At 38.4% G+C, this 18,681-nt stretch overlaps 2 protein-coding genes across 2 annotated transcripts; one reads left to right on the top strand and one right to left on the bottom strand.

Annotated features, from left to right (window-relative positions):
* Positions 1 to 1,049: 1,049 nt before the first annotated feature.
* On the bottom strand, positions 1,050 to 9,247 carry rab18b (RAB18B, member RAS oncogene family). Its single transcript, XM_039649570.2, has 7 exons — positions 9,088 to 9,247; positions 8,299 to 8,354; positions 6,891 to 6,952; positions 6,584 to 6,656; positions 6,243 to 6,361; positions 5,431 to 5,497; positions 1,050 to 2,223 (listed from the first exon to the last, which is right to left on the bottom strand). The coding sequence occupies exons 1-7, from the start codon at positions 9,153 to 9,155 to the stop codon at positions 2,051 to 2,053; spliced, it is 618 nt and encodes a 205-aa protein (XP_039505504.1). The 5' UTR covers positions 9,156 to 9,247; the 3' UTR covers positions 1,050 to 2,050.
* A 1,481-nt stretch (positions 9,248 to 10,728) lies between these two features.
* ptchd3b (patched domain containing 3b) lies at positions 10,729 to 15,524 on the top strand. The gene is made up of 4 exons (XM_039649652.2): positions 10,729 to 11,448; positions 11,801 to 11,922; positions 12,019 to 12,164; positions 13,881 to 15,524. The coding sequence occupies exons 1-4, from the start codon at positions 10,729 to 10,731 to the stop codon at positions 15,407 to 15,409; spliced, it is 2,517 nt and encodes an 838-aa protein (XP_039505586.2). The 3' UTR covers positions 15,410 to 15,524.
* The last annotated feature ends 3,157 nt before the right edge of the window (positions 15,525 to 18,681 follow it).

Raw genomic sequence — 18,681 nt, 5'->3', positions numbered from 1 at the left:
AGTAACAATAATATTCGCAATAACATATCGTTTTACTGAATAATTAAGCATAATTTCTTAATTTATCTTTGTAAAGAAACCTCATTGCTGAACTGGCTACTCTCTGCTGTCTCACGACGACGACTTTATTCTGTCGTCAACCGTAACTTTGGTTGGTTGCAATTCGCAACCTCACCACTTGATGTCACAAAAAAATTAAACAACTCATGAATATCGTAATTAGCCCCGCCTCCACTCACTCACACCAGCTCAGAGATTCACTTGGTCAACTTTACTGTAGACGCCGCACGAGGGTATCGCTCTAAAACGTTGGACACATAACGGTTATTCATATGATTAGCCTTTTGCTTGACCAAGTTATCAAACAGCTAATAACGTAAGACAATCTAAAGACGAGTACCCTTTTACAAACAAAAATCCCCGGCCTTGACTAGGGGTGCATAAAGACAGATCATTTTCATTTCTGACAAGCAGAATGTAATCAGTTGAATGAAAGGAGAGATGACCATGATACTGATGAGTGACACGAACTGCCACACATCCGTGTGAAAACGTCTGACATTTGTTTTGATTAGCATGTTCATTGTTTATTTCAGAGTTTGTGTATGTAGTCCACAGTATAGAAACATTTCATATATGGCCTGTTAAACTAATATGGAGCTGTAGGTATCAATTTCCTGCCTCTATGTGAGTGCCACAGACCTACATGCTCATCTGGAGTTCATTTACTAGAAACTACGTAATAATGAGGATAGCTTTTTGAACAGACATTCATAGAGACTTCAAAAGACACTCTACTGCGGAAAAACATTAAATATAAATATTTTGATGCAAAAACAATGTAAGAGATGATTTCTCCTAATTTCCACTAGTGATATACAGACTAGGGAAAATGTAATACCCATGAATTATAAGAGATCCTAATTAGGGTGCTGGTTGGTGTTTGGTTTTGTGGCTACAGGAAGTCATAAGCAATTCTTCCCGTGAATGAATAAATCTCTGCAGCAGAACAAACACCTCTATTAGAGGTGAAATAAAAGTCAAACATATTAAGCCTTTTGACCAAGGTATGTTTATAATTAAATTAATTGACCAATTTGACCATTCCCTGGCTACAATAACACTCTCTCTACAGAATCATAGTGAAAGCCAGTAGTGTAGTTCACGTTAAACATGCAGATCGAATAAATATTAAGGCATAAGCAATTCCTCCCACGAATCGAGTCCATATGTGAATCAAATCAAGAACGAGTAACAGGAAGGATTTGTGATTAAAAAACACACGAACAGTGTTCTTTTTGGTATCCGTTCACATTAATCTAGAAAAGAAAGAAATGAGTCAGAGTAAAACACGGTGAAGTAAAACGGATCATCCCACGTGTTATTCAGACAAAAGTCATCATATATTACATTATTTAAACATGCTTAATGTATCTCAACTCACGAGACCTGCAGATAAACAGCATTTCATTGTCAATCGTGTGAATTAGGCTTCAGAACAGCTGCTAAAGACGCATTATTTACAAAAGAACTCTTCAAAAAGGTAGAATCATGTTAAGTAACATTACTAAAAAAAATACTAATATGGACTAAAGAATGTGAATTTAAATAAAAAGCAAGGGATTAAAATGAGACAGCAGAGAATATGATGAGCAATAAGCAGATGAAATGTAGTACAGGTACAAAGTACATTTGATGACTCATGTTGAGTCAGATCCTGCAGTTCTCGGCCCCATTGGCCAACACACATCAGGTCAAAGATGGTGCTCCCATTGAGGGGGAAGCATGTCAGCTCTGTCCTCAAAATCTGGCCTACTTCAACATGCTCAGGTTGTAACCTTCAACAGGACTTCTTTTACATAAACGGTTTACATAGAGATGCAATAACTGAAAAATAACATGACGGAATACTGGGACTCAACGACAAACTGTGAGACGGAGAGTGTGCAAACTGCAAAGGTCCTTTTGACCAGCCCTAAGGGAGCAGACCGTTCCCCCTCAGAGGAAGCTCTCCTTCTGAAGAATCTCAGTTTGTGGTGGTGTGTGTGTGTTAAACCAGAGAGCAGTATCCCCCGCAGGCACCCTGACGCTGCTGCTCGTGATCGGACAGCACGACCCCGTGGTTCTGGAGGCTGCTCTCCCAGAGTCCTGGCGTCTGCAGGATCTTCTCCACCAGCTCTTCAAACGCACACTGGACTCCGTCCCGTGTCTTTGCGCTAGCCTCTGATGATGTTGCGATGGACGGGAGAGATTGAGAGAGGTGGTGAGGTGACTCAGAGTAAGAATTATGTGATGCAGTCACGGTTTATGAGTGTAAAAGGTGAAATGATGACAATGATCAGAAACAGAAAAATCCATTATACTCAAATATCTGAGTGAAATACTAGTATACTGTGCTGTATATACTCTGTACGGCCTACAATAAAAAATAATAATAATAAAAAAAAACGCATGCGAAATAGTATTGTTGTCCTCTGGAAGTCCTGCAAGTGGCATCCATTTATCTCAGAAAAGAGAATTTGCAATAAGTTTCTGTGAAGAATGTGTGAGGTTTTGGCATTCAAAATCAAAACCTGGCTGTGTCCGATATCGCATACGTATGCGTAGGCACTTATTTTGAATAAGAACTTACCTCATGTTCACTTAAAGTAACACCAGGTAACTTTTCAACCTTCATAATATATTTCCAAGTCTCTTGTGATGGTACATCGACTTACAATAGGTTGAATGACACGCCAACCATAGCCTGACGGGGTCTGTAGTCTGTTTTTAATCGTACTTTTAAACGTCGGGTTTCGGGTAGTAACCCGGCGAACAAAGACAAATACAAAATTCGACTGCTTTACGGCATATACGTCACTTCCACCACCACCCCACTTCCTTAAAATCGGACGTGCGGCCAAATGTTAAAGTCATGGCCGAAGCAGCACAGAAAAACAAGAAAGAAAAAGTTTTATCGGATGAAAGCAAAAAGGGAAAAAGAGAAAGTGAAACGAGGATCAAATTTGGGCGTTTTCAGCGTTTTCTGGCGTGAGCTGGAGGAGGAGCCGACCGATGCGTACTTGGCTGTCATGCTTTTGGATTAGTAAGTACGTTATGTTGCTTGCATACTATCTCTTTGTTTTTTTTTTGTCTGCCGTACTATGTTACGGAAGCTATCTTATCCTCCGTTTATCTTCAAAATAAAGTTAACTGGTGTTTTAACTTCTAAACGACATGTACAAGTTTGGTAGGGGCTACATTTTTGCAAAGAAATATATAAGATATACAAAATTTTATTTTATGATACCTAACATGTCTGTGATATTCGTTTATTTTTTGTGCCTCAAGCTGTAATGCAAATCAATTTGTAAAATTTGCAGATTCATTTATGGTAGCTTGATATTATAATATATGGTTATTATCTACCACTCAAACATTGCATTGAAGTATCATATAGATTCAGTAAAACGGTAACCAATAGACTAGGCTACTATATTGACGCTGGCTTGTAAACATGAGCTTGTAATGATCATTTGTCGTTAGAAAAAAAATAAAACCCATGAAATTATATTCATATGACATGCTGAAATATATGCCACTGTACCTGGGATGAAGTCATTTCACATGCGACACAAGCAGAAGACCTGCATGTGACCTCCTCCTGCACTGTTCAGGGCTATCAAGGTTGTCAACAAATGCGCGTGCATGTAGGATGACAGAGTTTATGACAGAAGTAGAGGAAAATGGTGTTTCCCAACTGTAGGGGGACCCCGAGATCAAAAACTACCTGGCGTTACTTTAAGTACTTTATGTTGTATATAGTGTAAAATGTATGGATGCTTGTTTCAGCCACTGGATAAAACATAAAAAAGGTAACAGCAACTTTTTCATCTCACAACTGATTTCCTTTCCTCTCACTTGCAAGTGTACATCAGAATTGTGTGATAAAAACTCACGATTCCGAGTAATAAAGTCAGAATTGAGGGATATACCAGCCCGTTCTCATCCTTTAACGTCATATAGAACGCTATATGCAAAAACGGCGCTATACTACGCACATGGCACCCTTTATCGTTAATATAACACGCGAACCCAAGACGTTATAAATCCTTTAGCGTGAATATGACACGCACACCCTACCCCAGCCTTTCTCAAAGTGGGTGCCGCGGCACACTGGGGTGCCCCCTAGCTGTGTCAGGGGTGCTGCCAAAAAATTACGTAGGCTAAAAAAAATGTGGAAAAAAAAAAACCCAGAAAAAAAAACAGCTGACATTTCATATATAAATATATTTGAATTTACATTCTTCTTTTTAAACATATGAACATATTAATAAAATTGTAAATTAATTTTAGATAAACATATAAAATTAATCATAAAAAAATCCGTCTCACAAGACCAAAGCAAGACACACACAACTTGACGCAAGTGACGCAATCCATAGCAACGCGTTATAGCAACACCTCAGACTGACAGAAACGTAAAAATAAACGTGAATTTAGGCCACTTTAGTTACAGCATTATGGATCGTTTTTTGAAAAGAAAATCCCCACAAGAGCCGGGGATTTTTATTTTATCTGCATCCTGCACTTCATTTGAGTTCTCCTGGTCTGGATTTGTTATTGGGTTCTTGTATTGGGCGGTCCACCTCTTACGGTTTTATGGCATTTGTGTCTCTGATTAATTATTTTGTGAATTACTTTGCAAACCTGTGTTTTTAAAGGTGCTATAAAGTTTTTATTATTATTGTTATTTACAGTTCATATTATGCTCTGTTCATTACTGTTCTGTCTAACTAAACAAGACATTTGCATTTAAATTTGGGTTATGCAGTGTTTTTAAATTATATTTTACACTGGGGTGCCTTGAGATTTTATGCACTTTTGAAAGGTGCCCTGACTGAAAAAAGTTTGAGAAAGGCTGCCCTACCCCACACCTAAACTTAGCCCTCACAGCGCGTGTTATATTAACGATAACGGGTGCCATGTGCGTAGTATAGCGGCGTTTTCGCATATAGCGCTCTATATGACGTTAAAGGATGAGAATGCGTTGGATATACACTAGCAACTAACTAAGAAAAAAGCACTCTATTTTAGTTACTATTTTAATACTCTATTTTAGAAAAGACTTATTTTGTTCCATGATCTCTCCAGGAACAAAAGAGACAATGGCTATTTCAAAGCACCAGTTCAACACAAAATCACTTTTTAAAACTGACAGCCTTTTTGGTGTCTGTAACTTTATTTTAAAGGCCCTGGAAAATATAAATAAACTCCTGGCAAGACTATTGGTTGGACAAAGACAGAGCATCATGCTCATCCACATCCTCTGATGGCTAACAAGGGGACTGTGCTGCCAAACAAGCAAATTAGCTTAAGATCCAAAGAGACTCGTCCAAAACATTCAATCCAACTGAAAACAAAAGGAAAGGTAATAAAGAGGAAACATACCGATAAAGAGCATAGAGTGTTTCCGTGCGAACTTCAAGCCTTCGTTCCGGTCTACTTCACGGTTGTCCTGAAACAGAGAGGGCTTTCTGATTAGAATTAGAAAGAATCCACCCAAAGATAAAGCAACTGAAGAAAGTAAACTCCCAATGTCAGCACACGTAACTTCAACACTTGTCTGTAGGTTCACATTCCATGACTTTTTACTTACTTTAACAAAAATACAGAGTCTACACATTTCTACTTGACTTGTTGGGAGATGACAGTCATACTGTCTCAATCACCCAGAATATAAATATTGAATGAATTACATATTTTATCACAATTGGAATCGCTGACAAATTAGTATCAAGGGCTGTGTGTTTACATAAAATAACTATTAATAATATGTTAGTCAGAGTTCAAAGCCACTTGACTTGATTCTTGATTTTGAACAGTCAACTCTTAATCGGAAACCCTTCCATCGTTACCTCAAGATTACAGTTTTCTGACACGGAGTTGAATGAACATCAGGCCTTTTTGCTAAAAATTTAGAAACAAATCCAAATATGTAATAACACCTTGGAAATGCTCTGTTTCATTTATTTATTTACTTATTTATTTTTACTCTATTACACGGCAGTCTAATAATCACGAATGCACTCATCAAGACTGTTTGAAATGTGTGTCTAGACAGTGAAAGTAAATAAGACAATTTTCAACAAAAGAAAGTCATTCATGAGGGTGATTGTTTTCTTCCTTCAAGACACTTAACAAGCCTTACACCAAAACATTGTATCAGGCAGGTTAACATTCAGGATATTAAATAAACAAACCTTGTCAATTTTGTTCCCCACTAGCATTTTAACCAGGTCATTGCGTGTACAATATGTCTCCAGCTCGTTGAGCCAGTTCTCAAGCCTTGTGAATGTGTCCCGCCTAGTAACATCATACACTAAAAGAAGAGAAAACCATAACAGTGTAAATTTCACAGTTAATATCTAAAGGATAACAAGGTGTTGGGATAACAACCACCTAACTGTACTGTACATTATTCTACATAGGCCTATTACATGGCAACTACCCAAATAAATAGACAAGATGGCCAGAAATCAAGACTGACCGATCAAAAGTCATATAATAAAAATAATAATATCAATTATGCACAAACACTAACCCAAAATGACCCCCTGGGCTCCTCTGTAGTAGCTTGGCGTTAGAGTTCTGAACCTCTCCTGACCCGCAGTGTCCTAAAACAGAAGCTCATGAGGATTTCTGAACAGATCTACAAACCTCAATTCTACAAAGTGTGACAGTGACATCTAGTGGAAAAAGACAGCATTGTAAAAACAGTGCAACAGCAGTGGACATGACAAACAGTAATATAATATTACACACATTCAAGCCACTACATCTCTTGATTGAGTGTTGACCAGATGAAAAACATTTCTATAATTCCTCAGAGACAGTCATCCAGCACTTACCCATATGGCCAGCTTTGCTCTGTTGCCATCTATTGAGATAGTTTTCACTTTAAAGTCCACACCTAAATCAATGAAAAATGACAAATGTGGTTTTAAATAGTGGTTCAACAGATCACAGATGGATTTTGTGTCAGACAGACAACCAACAGAACATTTAAAACTGAATCAAAAAGTTAAACAAACATCTTTAAGATGTTTTCTTTACTTGTGAAATAAAGAACACAGTTACAAACTGAAACAGGAAGTGTTTCTGGACCAATGTTGTTTACATCTTGTGAAATGGTCTATAGTGTTCACTGTATAAATGCAAAATTAACAAAGATTTTTCTGTTTGCTTAACATTAATAAGAGTCTGCAGTAGGGATAAATAGGCCGCTGTCACTTTAAGAGTGAATGCATGGATCCAATATGATGCACATCCGAACCGTTTTTACGTTCACTTAAAACTTAACCCACGGTGTTCATGAGAATACTTGACGAGACAGCAATTTTGACCAAATTTTGCGCAAATGTGTGTAAATTTTCAAGATAAAACAGAAATAATAAACTTTCTCTATGATGGTTAAAGTCCCCATGAAATAAAAATCGACGTTTTTTGGCTTTTAATATGAAAATGTTAGCCTAACTGTTATCTACTGTATAAGCTAGTGTGCTTCAAAACAGTGACAAAATTCACATTTAGGAGATAAAAGCGTTCAAAACTTAGTCTCTGTCATCATCACTCTGTCTTCTTATCAGATTTTTTGTCCAATCAAATGCTCTCCAGAATCTGAAGCCCCGCCCTATATATTATAAATAGACGCTGAAGCTGCGGCTAAAATCGGTCACTTGTTCACACATTTACTATTTTTCTACAAGGTGAACTTATTGCACTTATTACATGGTAAACAATTAGTGTAAATATTGGGGATATGAAAAGATTCAGAAATGAAGGCAAATGAAGTTTGCTCTGGTCCAGAGACACAGGATACTATAATTCAAAACAATATGGAGAAATGGTTAAAGATTAGAAGGGAACTGAGGCTTTAACTGTGATATTAACTGAACTCTATTGGCTTTATTTTAAAAAGGGGAGGAGCTGTACCACATGTCCCGCCCTATCTTCCTGTTTCAGTGGAAATGACTTCAACATTGAATAATGCTGTGAGTTAAATGCACTTCAGTGGGCCTTTAAACTTTACTTTAAGTAATCCACGAATCACATGTGTGCCAAACTGTGGGGCCTGGACCATACGGCTCAACCACGATCCGTATAACTTTAAAGTACGCTCTATTTTTAAATATTCTAACAAGACTTAGTAAGATTTCATTTTTAAGCTCATTCGTTTTTTTGAGTATTAACTGATTACAGGCATGTTAACAATGTGTGGTTATCTGTAATGTTCACAAGCACTCATGTGTGACTCACCAATGGTTGCTGCTAATTCTGGGTCGAAGGTGTCATCGGTGAAGCGCAGGAGCAAACTGTGGACAGAACGGATAATTAGAAGCAAATAAGCATTAATATGACAAAAAATATTGCAATTAAGTATTACATATGTGCGTCTCATATTATTGGTTTCTTATCAAACTTAATTTTCTTTTTTTGAAAACATGACAATGATGAAGAGGACATTTACTTTCCCTTTGGACATGTATGTTTACTTTGGACACCAATTTAGCCAAGTCACTTTGTCACCATAACTAGACATGTTTAAAGTGCCATATGTTCACACAGCAAGTGTTTGACCCCTCTATTTAAACTCAGTCCAAGGCCTTTGATGTATATTTCTAATGGCAACTGCCACAAAACGAGCATTTAGCATGACTGCTACATGAACAGCTGCCAGCTAACACTGGTACTCTGCTTGTTATTAAATATTTAAAGGGATGCAACAACAACAGTAACAGTATACGAGGTATTCATTACCAGCGTGTTTTAAAACGTGCTAGCAATTTAGCTTAGAAAGAAACCAACATAACATCTCAAAATACCAGGAGGGGGACACAGTGTCACTTTTCCTTCTGCTCTAGAGTCAAAAACAACATTTACTGGTAAAGTTTAACGGCTGAATTGAATTGGCAGAGTCTACGGACAGTCAGCATTAGTTTAGCGACGCTTGTTGCTCGTTCAGACGAGGCTAACGCTATTTAACAACTCATCCTACTGGACGGACGAGAGTAAACAACACAACAAAACAGCACATTCAGACCTCACCTTGATTTACCGACACCACTCTCTCCGATTATTAAAATCTTTAGAGTCGTTAACACATCGTCGTCCATGTTGTGGCTGTTTACACTAAACCTGGTTTAACTTGCGACGCGTTCACTGTTACTGGTGCGCTGGAACTTCCGACTGAGACGTGACGTCACGGGGATCGAGTTTGATGTTACGTAAGAAGTCCAAGCAAAACTGTTGAAATAACATTTTACTGAGTACACTAACTAGGGCTGGGCTACTTTCAGTTCTGATGTCATAAATGGTGTTTATATATGAGACATATGAAGTGGAATAACTAATCATGCAGAATTCACTGACAAAATAAATCCCAAATCCTCTATAACAGGTAAACAAAAAAGTATTGCACAACATACATAGGGCTATAGTCTTTAAAATAGACTATGGTGCACCCTGTTATAAAGTTTGTTATAAAGTTAAAACATTTTAGACCCCATTTACACCGGTATTTAGCATCGTCCACTTGTGATCAGATCAACCAAATCTTAATATCAGGCATAAACAGGGCTTAAATGGATAGATCTCTTTTAAATTAATTTGTGGTATGTTTTAGCTTACCTCAAGGGCATCCAGGATGTAGGTGTCTTTGTTTACATAGTAGCTAGTTTCAATTTTGATATTTTTAGGTCAAACTGTTTTTTGTCTGTCAGTCATAATGCAGGTCTATGGTCACCACCTCAAAGAGCATGCACAAAGAAGTCCAAATTAAACATGATTTAATGACTCATAAATGTAAGTAGACATTGATGGCCTAAAACACGAAACAAGCGGTTTGTGTGAGAAAACAAACAGTAGGCCTATTTATATTTTTACCTCTTGTAACCACAGCCACAAAGCACCCGCACCCTCAGATTACTTGGACGTGGCAGGCAAGAACGGACAAGAATGGTTTGACCTAAAAATATCTAAATTGAAACTACTGCGGAAACAAAGACACCTACATCTTGCATTCCCTTGAGGTAAGCTAAAACATACCAAAAATTAATTTCAAAGTGAACTATCCCTTTAAGAAAGCAATCCGGTCTAATGCGTTTTCGACTACCTCTGGTCGAAAGTGGACAAACTCGAAAAGTTTTAGACCCTGTTTATACCTGTGTTTATGGTTGTCCACTAATGACCCAATTTAATACCAGGTAAACTGCGCATTTTTGCAGACTTTATTTAGGACCTAATCTAGGTCCTAAAAGATGCCCATACTGAGGTTTGTTGAAACCAACAAAGGACATCTATTTTTAAGAATACAATTTCTCATTCTCAAGATGCAATTTCTCTTAGAAGATCTCAGAATCTTTACCCATTTTCATTGTCAGCTACTTCAGAGGTCCATTGTTTCACAGGGAGCAAATTGCTCCACATTTACAGGAGGAATACCTGGATCACTGCTTCAGAAAATTGTCTTTCAGAAGAAGCTCAGCATAGGCTACTGATTAGAGGTTTGAGAGGTCATTCTAGTGGAAATAGTTATCAAGACAACAAAAGACAAAGCCTGAAGAGAACACTGTGTTCTTACATGTACTGTTCCCTGGAGAAACATGACCTGCTCTTTTGATGTTAGGCCTATATGTGTGTTCCAGTATCTCCTCAACACCAGATGAGCAGATGACCTCTTCAGAAGTCATGGTGTCCTACATCACAAACTGCATTGAAAAGCCCATACGAATGTGTTTCGAAAGTCTCGGTAAGTTCGTAGGGCTTCACCCGTGGTGGTTTGTCACTTTGCCACTTGTGGTGTCCGCAGGTCTCGGAGGAGGATTTTACTTTCTGGACGACCTGAAATCTAACGACATAGTCGAGCAGTTTACTCCGAAAAACGGCCGCGCCAAAGCGGAGAGGCGTTTCTTTCAAGAAACTTTTCCACAAATTAACTCGCAGTTTTCAATTATACGATTAAACACTGACGGGGTTTTTGCATCTTTGATATTCTTCTGTCAGACAAACGTACTCAGTGTTGCCGCACTAGAGGAGGTCATTCGCATCGATGGACAAGTTAGAGGAATCACCGCAACGCACGACGCACAGACGTTTGTGTTCTCGGATATTTGCGCAACTGTGAATGGAACATGCAACTCTAATGTAATGCTTGATGTTCTACACTATAATGCCAGCTACATTCATTTCGTCAACATAACGTTTCCTGAGTACTGTCCGTCAGAATTCAAATGTCTCCACATGGGAAATGTCATCAGTAAAGTGGAGGTGGATCACAATGGAGTTGTTCGAAGTGCCAAAGCATTGAGACTTTTCTATTACCTGAAAGAGAGCAATAATACACTGGGAGATGCCTGGCTCCAAGAGTTGATAGACTTGCTCTCGAATGTAACGACCTCTGTAACAGAAGTAAGTATGTTAAATGTTTTTGTGGTCCATATTTGGAGTCTTTTTTCAATACATTTTCCAATAAATTCAATTCAGACCACATCCATTAAATAATCAAACAGGCTGTATGAATGATTAATGGGTAAAATCTAAAAGGACAGTCATATTTTTTGCAGAACTGCTTTAAATGAACTAATTTAATGATTGATGATCTATACAAGGAAACTAAATCAACACTGAACTGACTTCATTGCATCTTTTTGCTGTTATCATTGTAAAGCTTCTTTGATACAATCTGTATTGTATAAAGTGCTATATAAATAAAGGTGACTTGACTTAAATTAATTATGCTAATGATATTTCTTCTTCTCAGATCTCCTATTTCACCTCCATGTCAAGACAACAGGAGTTTGAGAAGAGTACTTTATCTGTCACTGAACTTTTTGCAATTACTTACTTTCTTGCCATCTCATTTTCAATAATATCTTGCCTGAGGTTTGTGTCGTACCCAATGTATTTTATTTCATGAATATATTTTTGAAAGTCTTATATTGATTGGAAAAAAAGCTATTGTTTCATTTTACTCAACAGGTTTGACAATGTGAGGAATAAAGTGTGGGTGGCTTCTCTTGGAGTTTTTTCCACCGCACAAGCAGTGCTGTCCAGCTTCGGGCTGCTGTTGCTCATGAATGTGCCATTTGTTATCACTGTGGCATCTTCTCCATTCCTGATTCTTGGTAAGATAATGTATCCACAATGTTTATTATCTTTACTGTTGGCGTTAGCAATGCCAAGGTTGATTCCCAGGTAATGGATCTACTGATAAATAAATAAATAAAAATCAGGGCATAATGGGGTAAGTTGTGCCACTGTGCAAGTATCTAAACCATAAGGCCTTAGAAATATGACTTGGCCATGTTAGAGGTAAGCTGTGTCATATTAGTGGGGAAACTGAGCAATTGGGGAATTAATTAAGCAAATAAATAATTCTAAATTAAGTTTAGTAATCCATTTCATTTCTTCTTTTTGGTGCACATTATTTGCTATTTTATGTTCTATTGTATATTGCACTCAATGGAACAGTATTTGACTGTGAAACAACTTTGGTTAGAATATTTGTAATAGTCCGGCATTTGGAAGCGAAACTCGCTATCACTATTAGACGACCCACACTTTACACTTTACTGGCACACTTTACCCTAAGGCTTCCATTTTTAGATATATAAATTTTGAGACCTGGATAGATTTGAAATGTCATATAGAACATACAGCTGTATGATGAGTCTGCGTAACACGAGAATGAACCTCATTGGTCGTTGTGGAAGCTCAAACGTGCTGCGTAACACGAGAATGAACCTCATTGGTTCTTGCAGAAGCTCAAACGTGCTGCGTAACACGAGAATGAACCTCATTGGTTCTTGCAGAAGTTCAAACGTTCTGCGTTACACAAAAATGAACCTCATTGGTTCTTGCAGAAGCTCAAACGTGCTGCGTAACACGAGAATCAACCTCATTGGTTCTTGCAGAAGCTCAAACGTGCTGCGTAACACGAGAATCAACCTCATTGGTTCTTGCTGAAGCTCAAACGTGCTGCGTAACATGAGAATGAACCTCATTGGTTCTTGCAGAAGCTCAAACGTGCTGCGTAACACGAGAATGAACCTCATTGGTTCTTGCAGAAGCTCAAACGTGCTGCGTAACACAAGAATGAACCTCATTGGTTCTTGCAGAAGCTCAAACGTGCTGCGTAACACAAGAATGAACCTCATTGGTTCTTACAGAAGCTCAAACGTGCTGCATAACACGAGAATGAACCTCATTGGTTCTTACAGAAGCTCAAACATGCTGCGTAACACGAGAATGAACCTCATTGGTTCTTACAGAAGCTCAAACATGCTGCGTAACACGAGAATGAACCTCATTGGTTCTTACAGAAGCTCAAACATGCTGCGTAACACGACTTGGTTCTCACACGTCAAACGAACATGCTTGAGCTTTCATTTTACCACAACTTATATGTGAGTTGATGAATGTTTATATGAGAATAAGAGCCTAAATTGAATATGTTCATCTTATAAAGTGATAATGTCTCTTCAGAAAAGTTCGGCTAAACCAATTAATTAATATGGATTAGTTTCACAATCTGTTCATGAACTTTTTAAAGCTTCCAAGTTGTAGGTGCAAAGCTCTCAATGGAGGGACAGAAAGGTCTCAAATTTAATCAAAATTATCTTTATTTGTGTTCCGAAGATGAACGAAAGTATTATAGGTTTGGAACAACCAGAGAGTGAGTAATTAATCAGAGAATGTACATTTTTGGCACATCTTACCCCACTCACTATAACTCACTTCGAATAAAACGGTTCAAAATGCATAAATACGAATGTAGCACCACATTTCAGATGCTCCGCAATTGACACACTTTCATTTCAAGATGTGAAACTGTTTTTCAGGAATCGGTATCGATGACATGTTTATCATGATCTCCAGCTGGCAACGAACCAACATTCAAGACACAGTGCCCGACCGCATGGCTGATACCTACAGGGAAGCAGCCATTTCCATTACTATCACCACCCTGACTGACGTGCTGGCCTTCTACCTCAGCTACGGGAACCCCTTTGGATCCGTTCAGTCTTTTTGTCTGTATGCGGGAACGGCCGTCTTGTTCTGCTACTTCTATAACATCACTTTCTTTGGAGCTTGTCTGGCTCTGAATGGCAGAAGGGAAGGGGCGAACAGACACTGGTTGACTTGCATGAAGGTCCCAGAGGAGGTCCCACCAGGACGATCCAAAGCGTACACTGTCTGCTGTGTCGGAGGATCTTACAACCATGACACAGGAACCGAGGAAGAGCACCCAATGACATTGTTCTTCAGGAAGTACTATGGCCCATTTTTGACAACAATTTGGAGTAAAGCAATAGTATTTTTTTTCTACTTAGTATACATTGCTGTTAGTGTATATGGCTGCCTGCAGCTTAAGGAAGGCATTGATCTCAAGAACCTAGCACTCGATACGTCCTACATCGTCCAATACTATGAGGCTGAGAAGACACACTTTCGTTATAATGGTCCAAATGTAATGTTAGCCATCAACGGCACATTTCCATATTGGCAGGAGAATGAACGTAATCAACTTGAGTCCTGTATTATGCAATTCCAGGAGCTGGATTCTGTCAAGAACTTGTCGACATCTTGGCTTCATTCCTATGAAAAGTTTGCAGAGCAACACAGAAGTAACATCAGCACAGAAGCTACATTTAAAACACTTCTGTATCAGTTTCTGGACCACCATCCATTGCTCAAACAGGATGTCAACATAACCAATGACAACATAGTTGCTTCACGTCTGTTTCTTCAGACAATTGTTCAGAACTCCACGGAGAAGAACATGTTGAACTCGCTACGGAAGACAGCGGAGAGCTGCCCGTGTCCGTTGTTGGTCTACCATCCAGCCTTCATATACCACGATCAGTACACTGTAATAGGGCATGTCACTCTTCAGACCATCACAATGGCAACCGCAGTAATGCTGGCTATCTCTCTTGTCTTGATTCCGAATCCTCTTTGTGCCTTGTGGGTGGCCTTCGCCATCGCTTCAGTCATTTTGGGAGTCACCGGCTTCATGGCTCTGTTAAACATTAGCCTCGATTCGATCTCCATGATTAACTTGGTCATCAGCATCGGCTTCTCCGTGGACTTCTCCGCTCACATCTCCTACACGTTTGTGTCCAGTACTAAGCCCGACGTGAACGAGAGAGTTGTGGAGGCACTGACGCACCTGGGCTACCCCATACTTCAAGGGGCTCTTTCTACAATTGTGGGTGTGGTGGTACTTTCAGCTTCCAGTAGCTACATATTCAGGACGCTCTTCACCATCGTTATGCTAGTCATAGCTTTCGGGCTGCTACATGGTATTGCTTTCATTCCAGTTTTTCTAACTTTCTTTGGATTTTGCCAGAAGTTACGGGAGCACTGAATTTAAATATTAAACTGTCTTGTATCCTCTCCATCTTTCGGTATAATTGTAAAATTAACGTTTTTACTAAATAAAAAAGGGAAAAAATATATATATTTTTGGAAAATTAATTCAAATTCAATTCAATAGGTGGTTTGCAGTCATGTGATTGTGTTGATGCGCGGAATGCTGATGGAGGGTAAGGAGCAGCGCAGTCTCACCCCAAAAAGTCATATAACTGACGTTTTGGGACGTCTTTTGACCATATGTCAATATTCGCCTTTTTAGGGCCCCCTTAAACGTCGGTAGATGAGGTTATGGGATCCTAACTCTACCCCAGACCTAAACCTAACCCGTCACCTAACTGACGTTAAAGGTAAAGCGTCAGTTGTATGACGGCCCGGGATCGCCATCTACCGACGTTTAAGGGGGCCCTAAAAAGGTGGATATTGACGTATGGTCAAAAGACGTCCCAAGACGTCAGTTATATGATTTTTTGGGATGAGACTGTGTTGCAAGGAGTGAAGAGCGCAATGGACGAGATGGAGGAAAATCCGTACTGTATTACTTTAGACGCTATTACAAGAGATATATATCAACAGAAAGTCGAAACATATGTTGGACACGATCCTTGCGTTATGAAGAGGACCGATTTTCAACTGAATTGAGAGATTTGCCTGCCATCGAGGCTGTAGATTTCAGCAACTAACTCGTCTTACAGACATACTTTGACTTTACAAAGTTCGGAAACTGGTACGTTACACGAACAGCCACATAAGTGTATTTAAACACCTGAATAATGTAATTATAAGCCACATAAATAATGTATTAACTCACATTTGACAAAGTGATCACTGCACACACACACACACAGGCATTTTCCCATTCGGCTCCTCCTGACCGCAGACGTAGGTTTGCAAGCCATTTTTTCGGGTTTTTCTGTCAATTTTTTGTATTTCCCCCCCTTATGAACAACAACTTTTGGCACACGATAAAAACTCCTCATGGTTTGATCGATTTGAGCAACCATAAACGACGCAAAACATAGGCATTTTGAGTGTGTTATAGTGCTTCCTAATGTAGAAAATCACTTCCTGCCCTCCATCTGCATTTCGCGCCATGGCAACGCAGTGAAAACAAGCTATTCAAATTTATTTGTATAGCGCTTTTCACAATACATATTTTTTCAAACCAGCTTTACAGAAAGTGCATTTCAGAAATGTACGTAGAAAAATACAGTTAATCATGTATTAATTTAGGGCATAACATATCGCCGTCATTGAGTCGTCTCTTCTCAGGCCTCGAGTCATCTTCACAGGCGTTGAGTCTTCTCATCGCAGGTGTTGGGCCATCTAAAGTCTCCATGAGAGGCTGGATACAAACTGGAGCTGACGAATGCTTTTTACCGAGATAACAGCAGAAAAGTAGATGGGAAATAATTAGCATAGCTGCTGTTCATAATATTAATGCATTTGATCTGATTCAACAGTGGTATAAAAGGTAAAGCATTATGTGAATGCTTGGCTAAAGAGATGTGTCTTTAGTCTAGTTTTAAACTGGGACAGCGAGTCTGAGCCTCGAACAATATCAGGAAGGCTATTCCAGAGTTTAGGAGCTAAGTGTGAGAACGCCCTCCCTCCTTTAGTGGACTTAGATATCCTAGGAATGACCAGAAGCCTCAAATTTAGTGATCTTAAAGAATGCGATGGATTGTAGGGCGATAGAAGGTCCATTAAATACACAGGTGCTAGACCATTTAGGGCTTTATAGGTCAGTAATAATACTTTGTAATTCTGTCAATTTAGATGAGTTAGTGTTTTCATCTGGTCGTGATGAAATAATAATTGAGTGTCATCAGCATAACAGTGGAAATTAATTCCATGTTTTCTTATAATAAAATTACTTTTTAAAGATCTTGGAAGCATGTTTACACTGTGTTTGTGCTGTGAACAGTAAGCAGATTTCATTTTTCAAATGTTGTATATTTTACTTTAGAAATATGTGATTGTAACTGTAATTTAAAGTCAGTAACTGTATAATTACTAATTTAAGGAAGCTGTACTTAGACATAACTTTTCTCTTAGTTATGAATGATCAGGGGCCCTCAGCACACGTCTAAGCAGGCGCTTGAAATGGCTTCAAATTTAACAAAACAAGGTTTAAAAATAAACTAAAACAACTAAAATCAAGATGCAAGCTGATCTCTGTAGAGAAGTTAAAGGAGTAGTTCACTTTAAAAAAAAATTTTGCTGATAATTTACTCACCCCCACGTCATCCAAGATGTCCATGTCTTTCTTTATTCAGTTGAAAAGAAATTAAGGTTTTTGATGAAAACATTCCAGCATTTTTCTCCATATAATGGACTTCAATGGGAACCAAACGGTTCAGTGCAAACTGTTCAAAGGGCTTTAAACTATTCCAGACGATGAATAAGGGTCTTATCAAGTTAAACGATCGCTCATTTAATAAATAAAAAACAATAAGCTCAAATGCTCGCCTTGCTCTGTTCTGCGACGCACATTCGTGACTCTCCTGTTCGAACTCGTTCATCAAAATAATTTTCTTGTTTTGTTCTATTTTGTCAATTATTGTTCTCATTTGTTTCATGTTGTATGTGTGATACACACTCTGTATATGTATATCTCTTCTCAATATCAAATATTCATTGTATACTGTACATTTTGTTTGCTAAATTCTGGATTTTGTGTCATGTGTAATAAAAAAAAAATGAACGAATCTTTTCCCGAGTCATTTGGTTCATTCAACGAACGAATTGACTCGGAAAAAGATTAGTTCATTTTGATGAACGAGCACAAACAGGAGAGTCACAAAAGTGCATCACAGTACAGTGCAAGGTGAGCATTTGAGCTTATAAAACTTAAACTTTTTTATTTATTTATTAAATGAGCGATCGTTTTGCTTGATAAGACCCTTATTCATCGTCTGGAATCGTTTAAAGCCCTTTGAACAGTTTGCAGTTTGCACTGAAAGTGTCTTTTGGACCTTGAACCGTTTGGTTCCCAATGAAGTCCATTATATGGAGAAAAATGCTGGAATGTTTTCGCGGCGGGAACCAGTAAACGTTTAAATACTTCAATAATCACAAAACACAAGTAAAAACCTCATCCTGCTTGCCACAGTATCACATTTCTTTTTCATTTGTTCCCTGAACATTTTTTTTTTATTGAAGAACCTGGTTTCCCAAATTGTTAGAGAAACTGCTTAGAGGTGGACTTTTAAAGTGTGATTTGTAGACCTGGAAAAGATGCACATTAGGAAAATCTTAAAATAA

This window comes from Pimephales promelas, chromosome 5, assembly GCF_988280905.1.
Source record: "Pimephales promelas chromosome 5, fPimPro1.hap1.1, whole genome shotgun sequence".
Taxonomy (NCBI): Eukaryota; Metazoa; Chordata; class Actinopteri; order Cypriniformes; family Leuciscidae; genus Pimephales; species Pimephales promelas.
This window is presented reverse-complemented; position numbering and strand designations above follow the sequence as displayed.

Excerpts from the sequence above, each read along its gene's own strand:
- rab18b (XM_039649570.2), bottom strand. The coding sequence starts at position 9,155 with ATGGACGACGATGTGTTAACGACTCTAAAGATTTTAATAATCGGAGAG. Across the intron at positions 6,657-6,890 it reads GAGCAAAGCTGGCCATATGG|GACACTGCGGGTCAGGAGAG; the intron begins GTAAGTGCTGGA and ends CTTCTGTTTTAG. Across the intron at positions 6,362-6,583 it reads AGCCCAGGGGGTCATTTTGG|TGTATGATGTTACTAGGCGG; the intron begins GTTAGTGTTTGT and ends CTCTTCTTTTAG.
- ptchd3b (XM_039649652.2), top strand. The coding sequence starts at position 10,729 with ATGGTGTCCTACATCACAAACTGCATTGAAAAGCCCATACGAATGTGT. Across the intron at positions 11,449-11,800 it reads TAACGACCTCTGTAACAGAA|ATCTCCTATTTCACCTCCAT; the intron begins GTAAGTATGTTA and ends TCTTCTTCTCAG. Across the intron at positions 12,165-13,880 it reads TTCTCCATTCCTGATTCTTG|GAATCGGTATCGATGACATG; the intron begins GTAAGATAATGT and ends ACTGTTTTTCAG.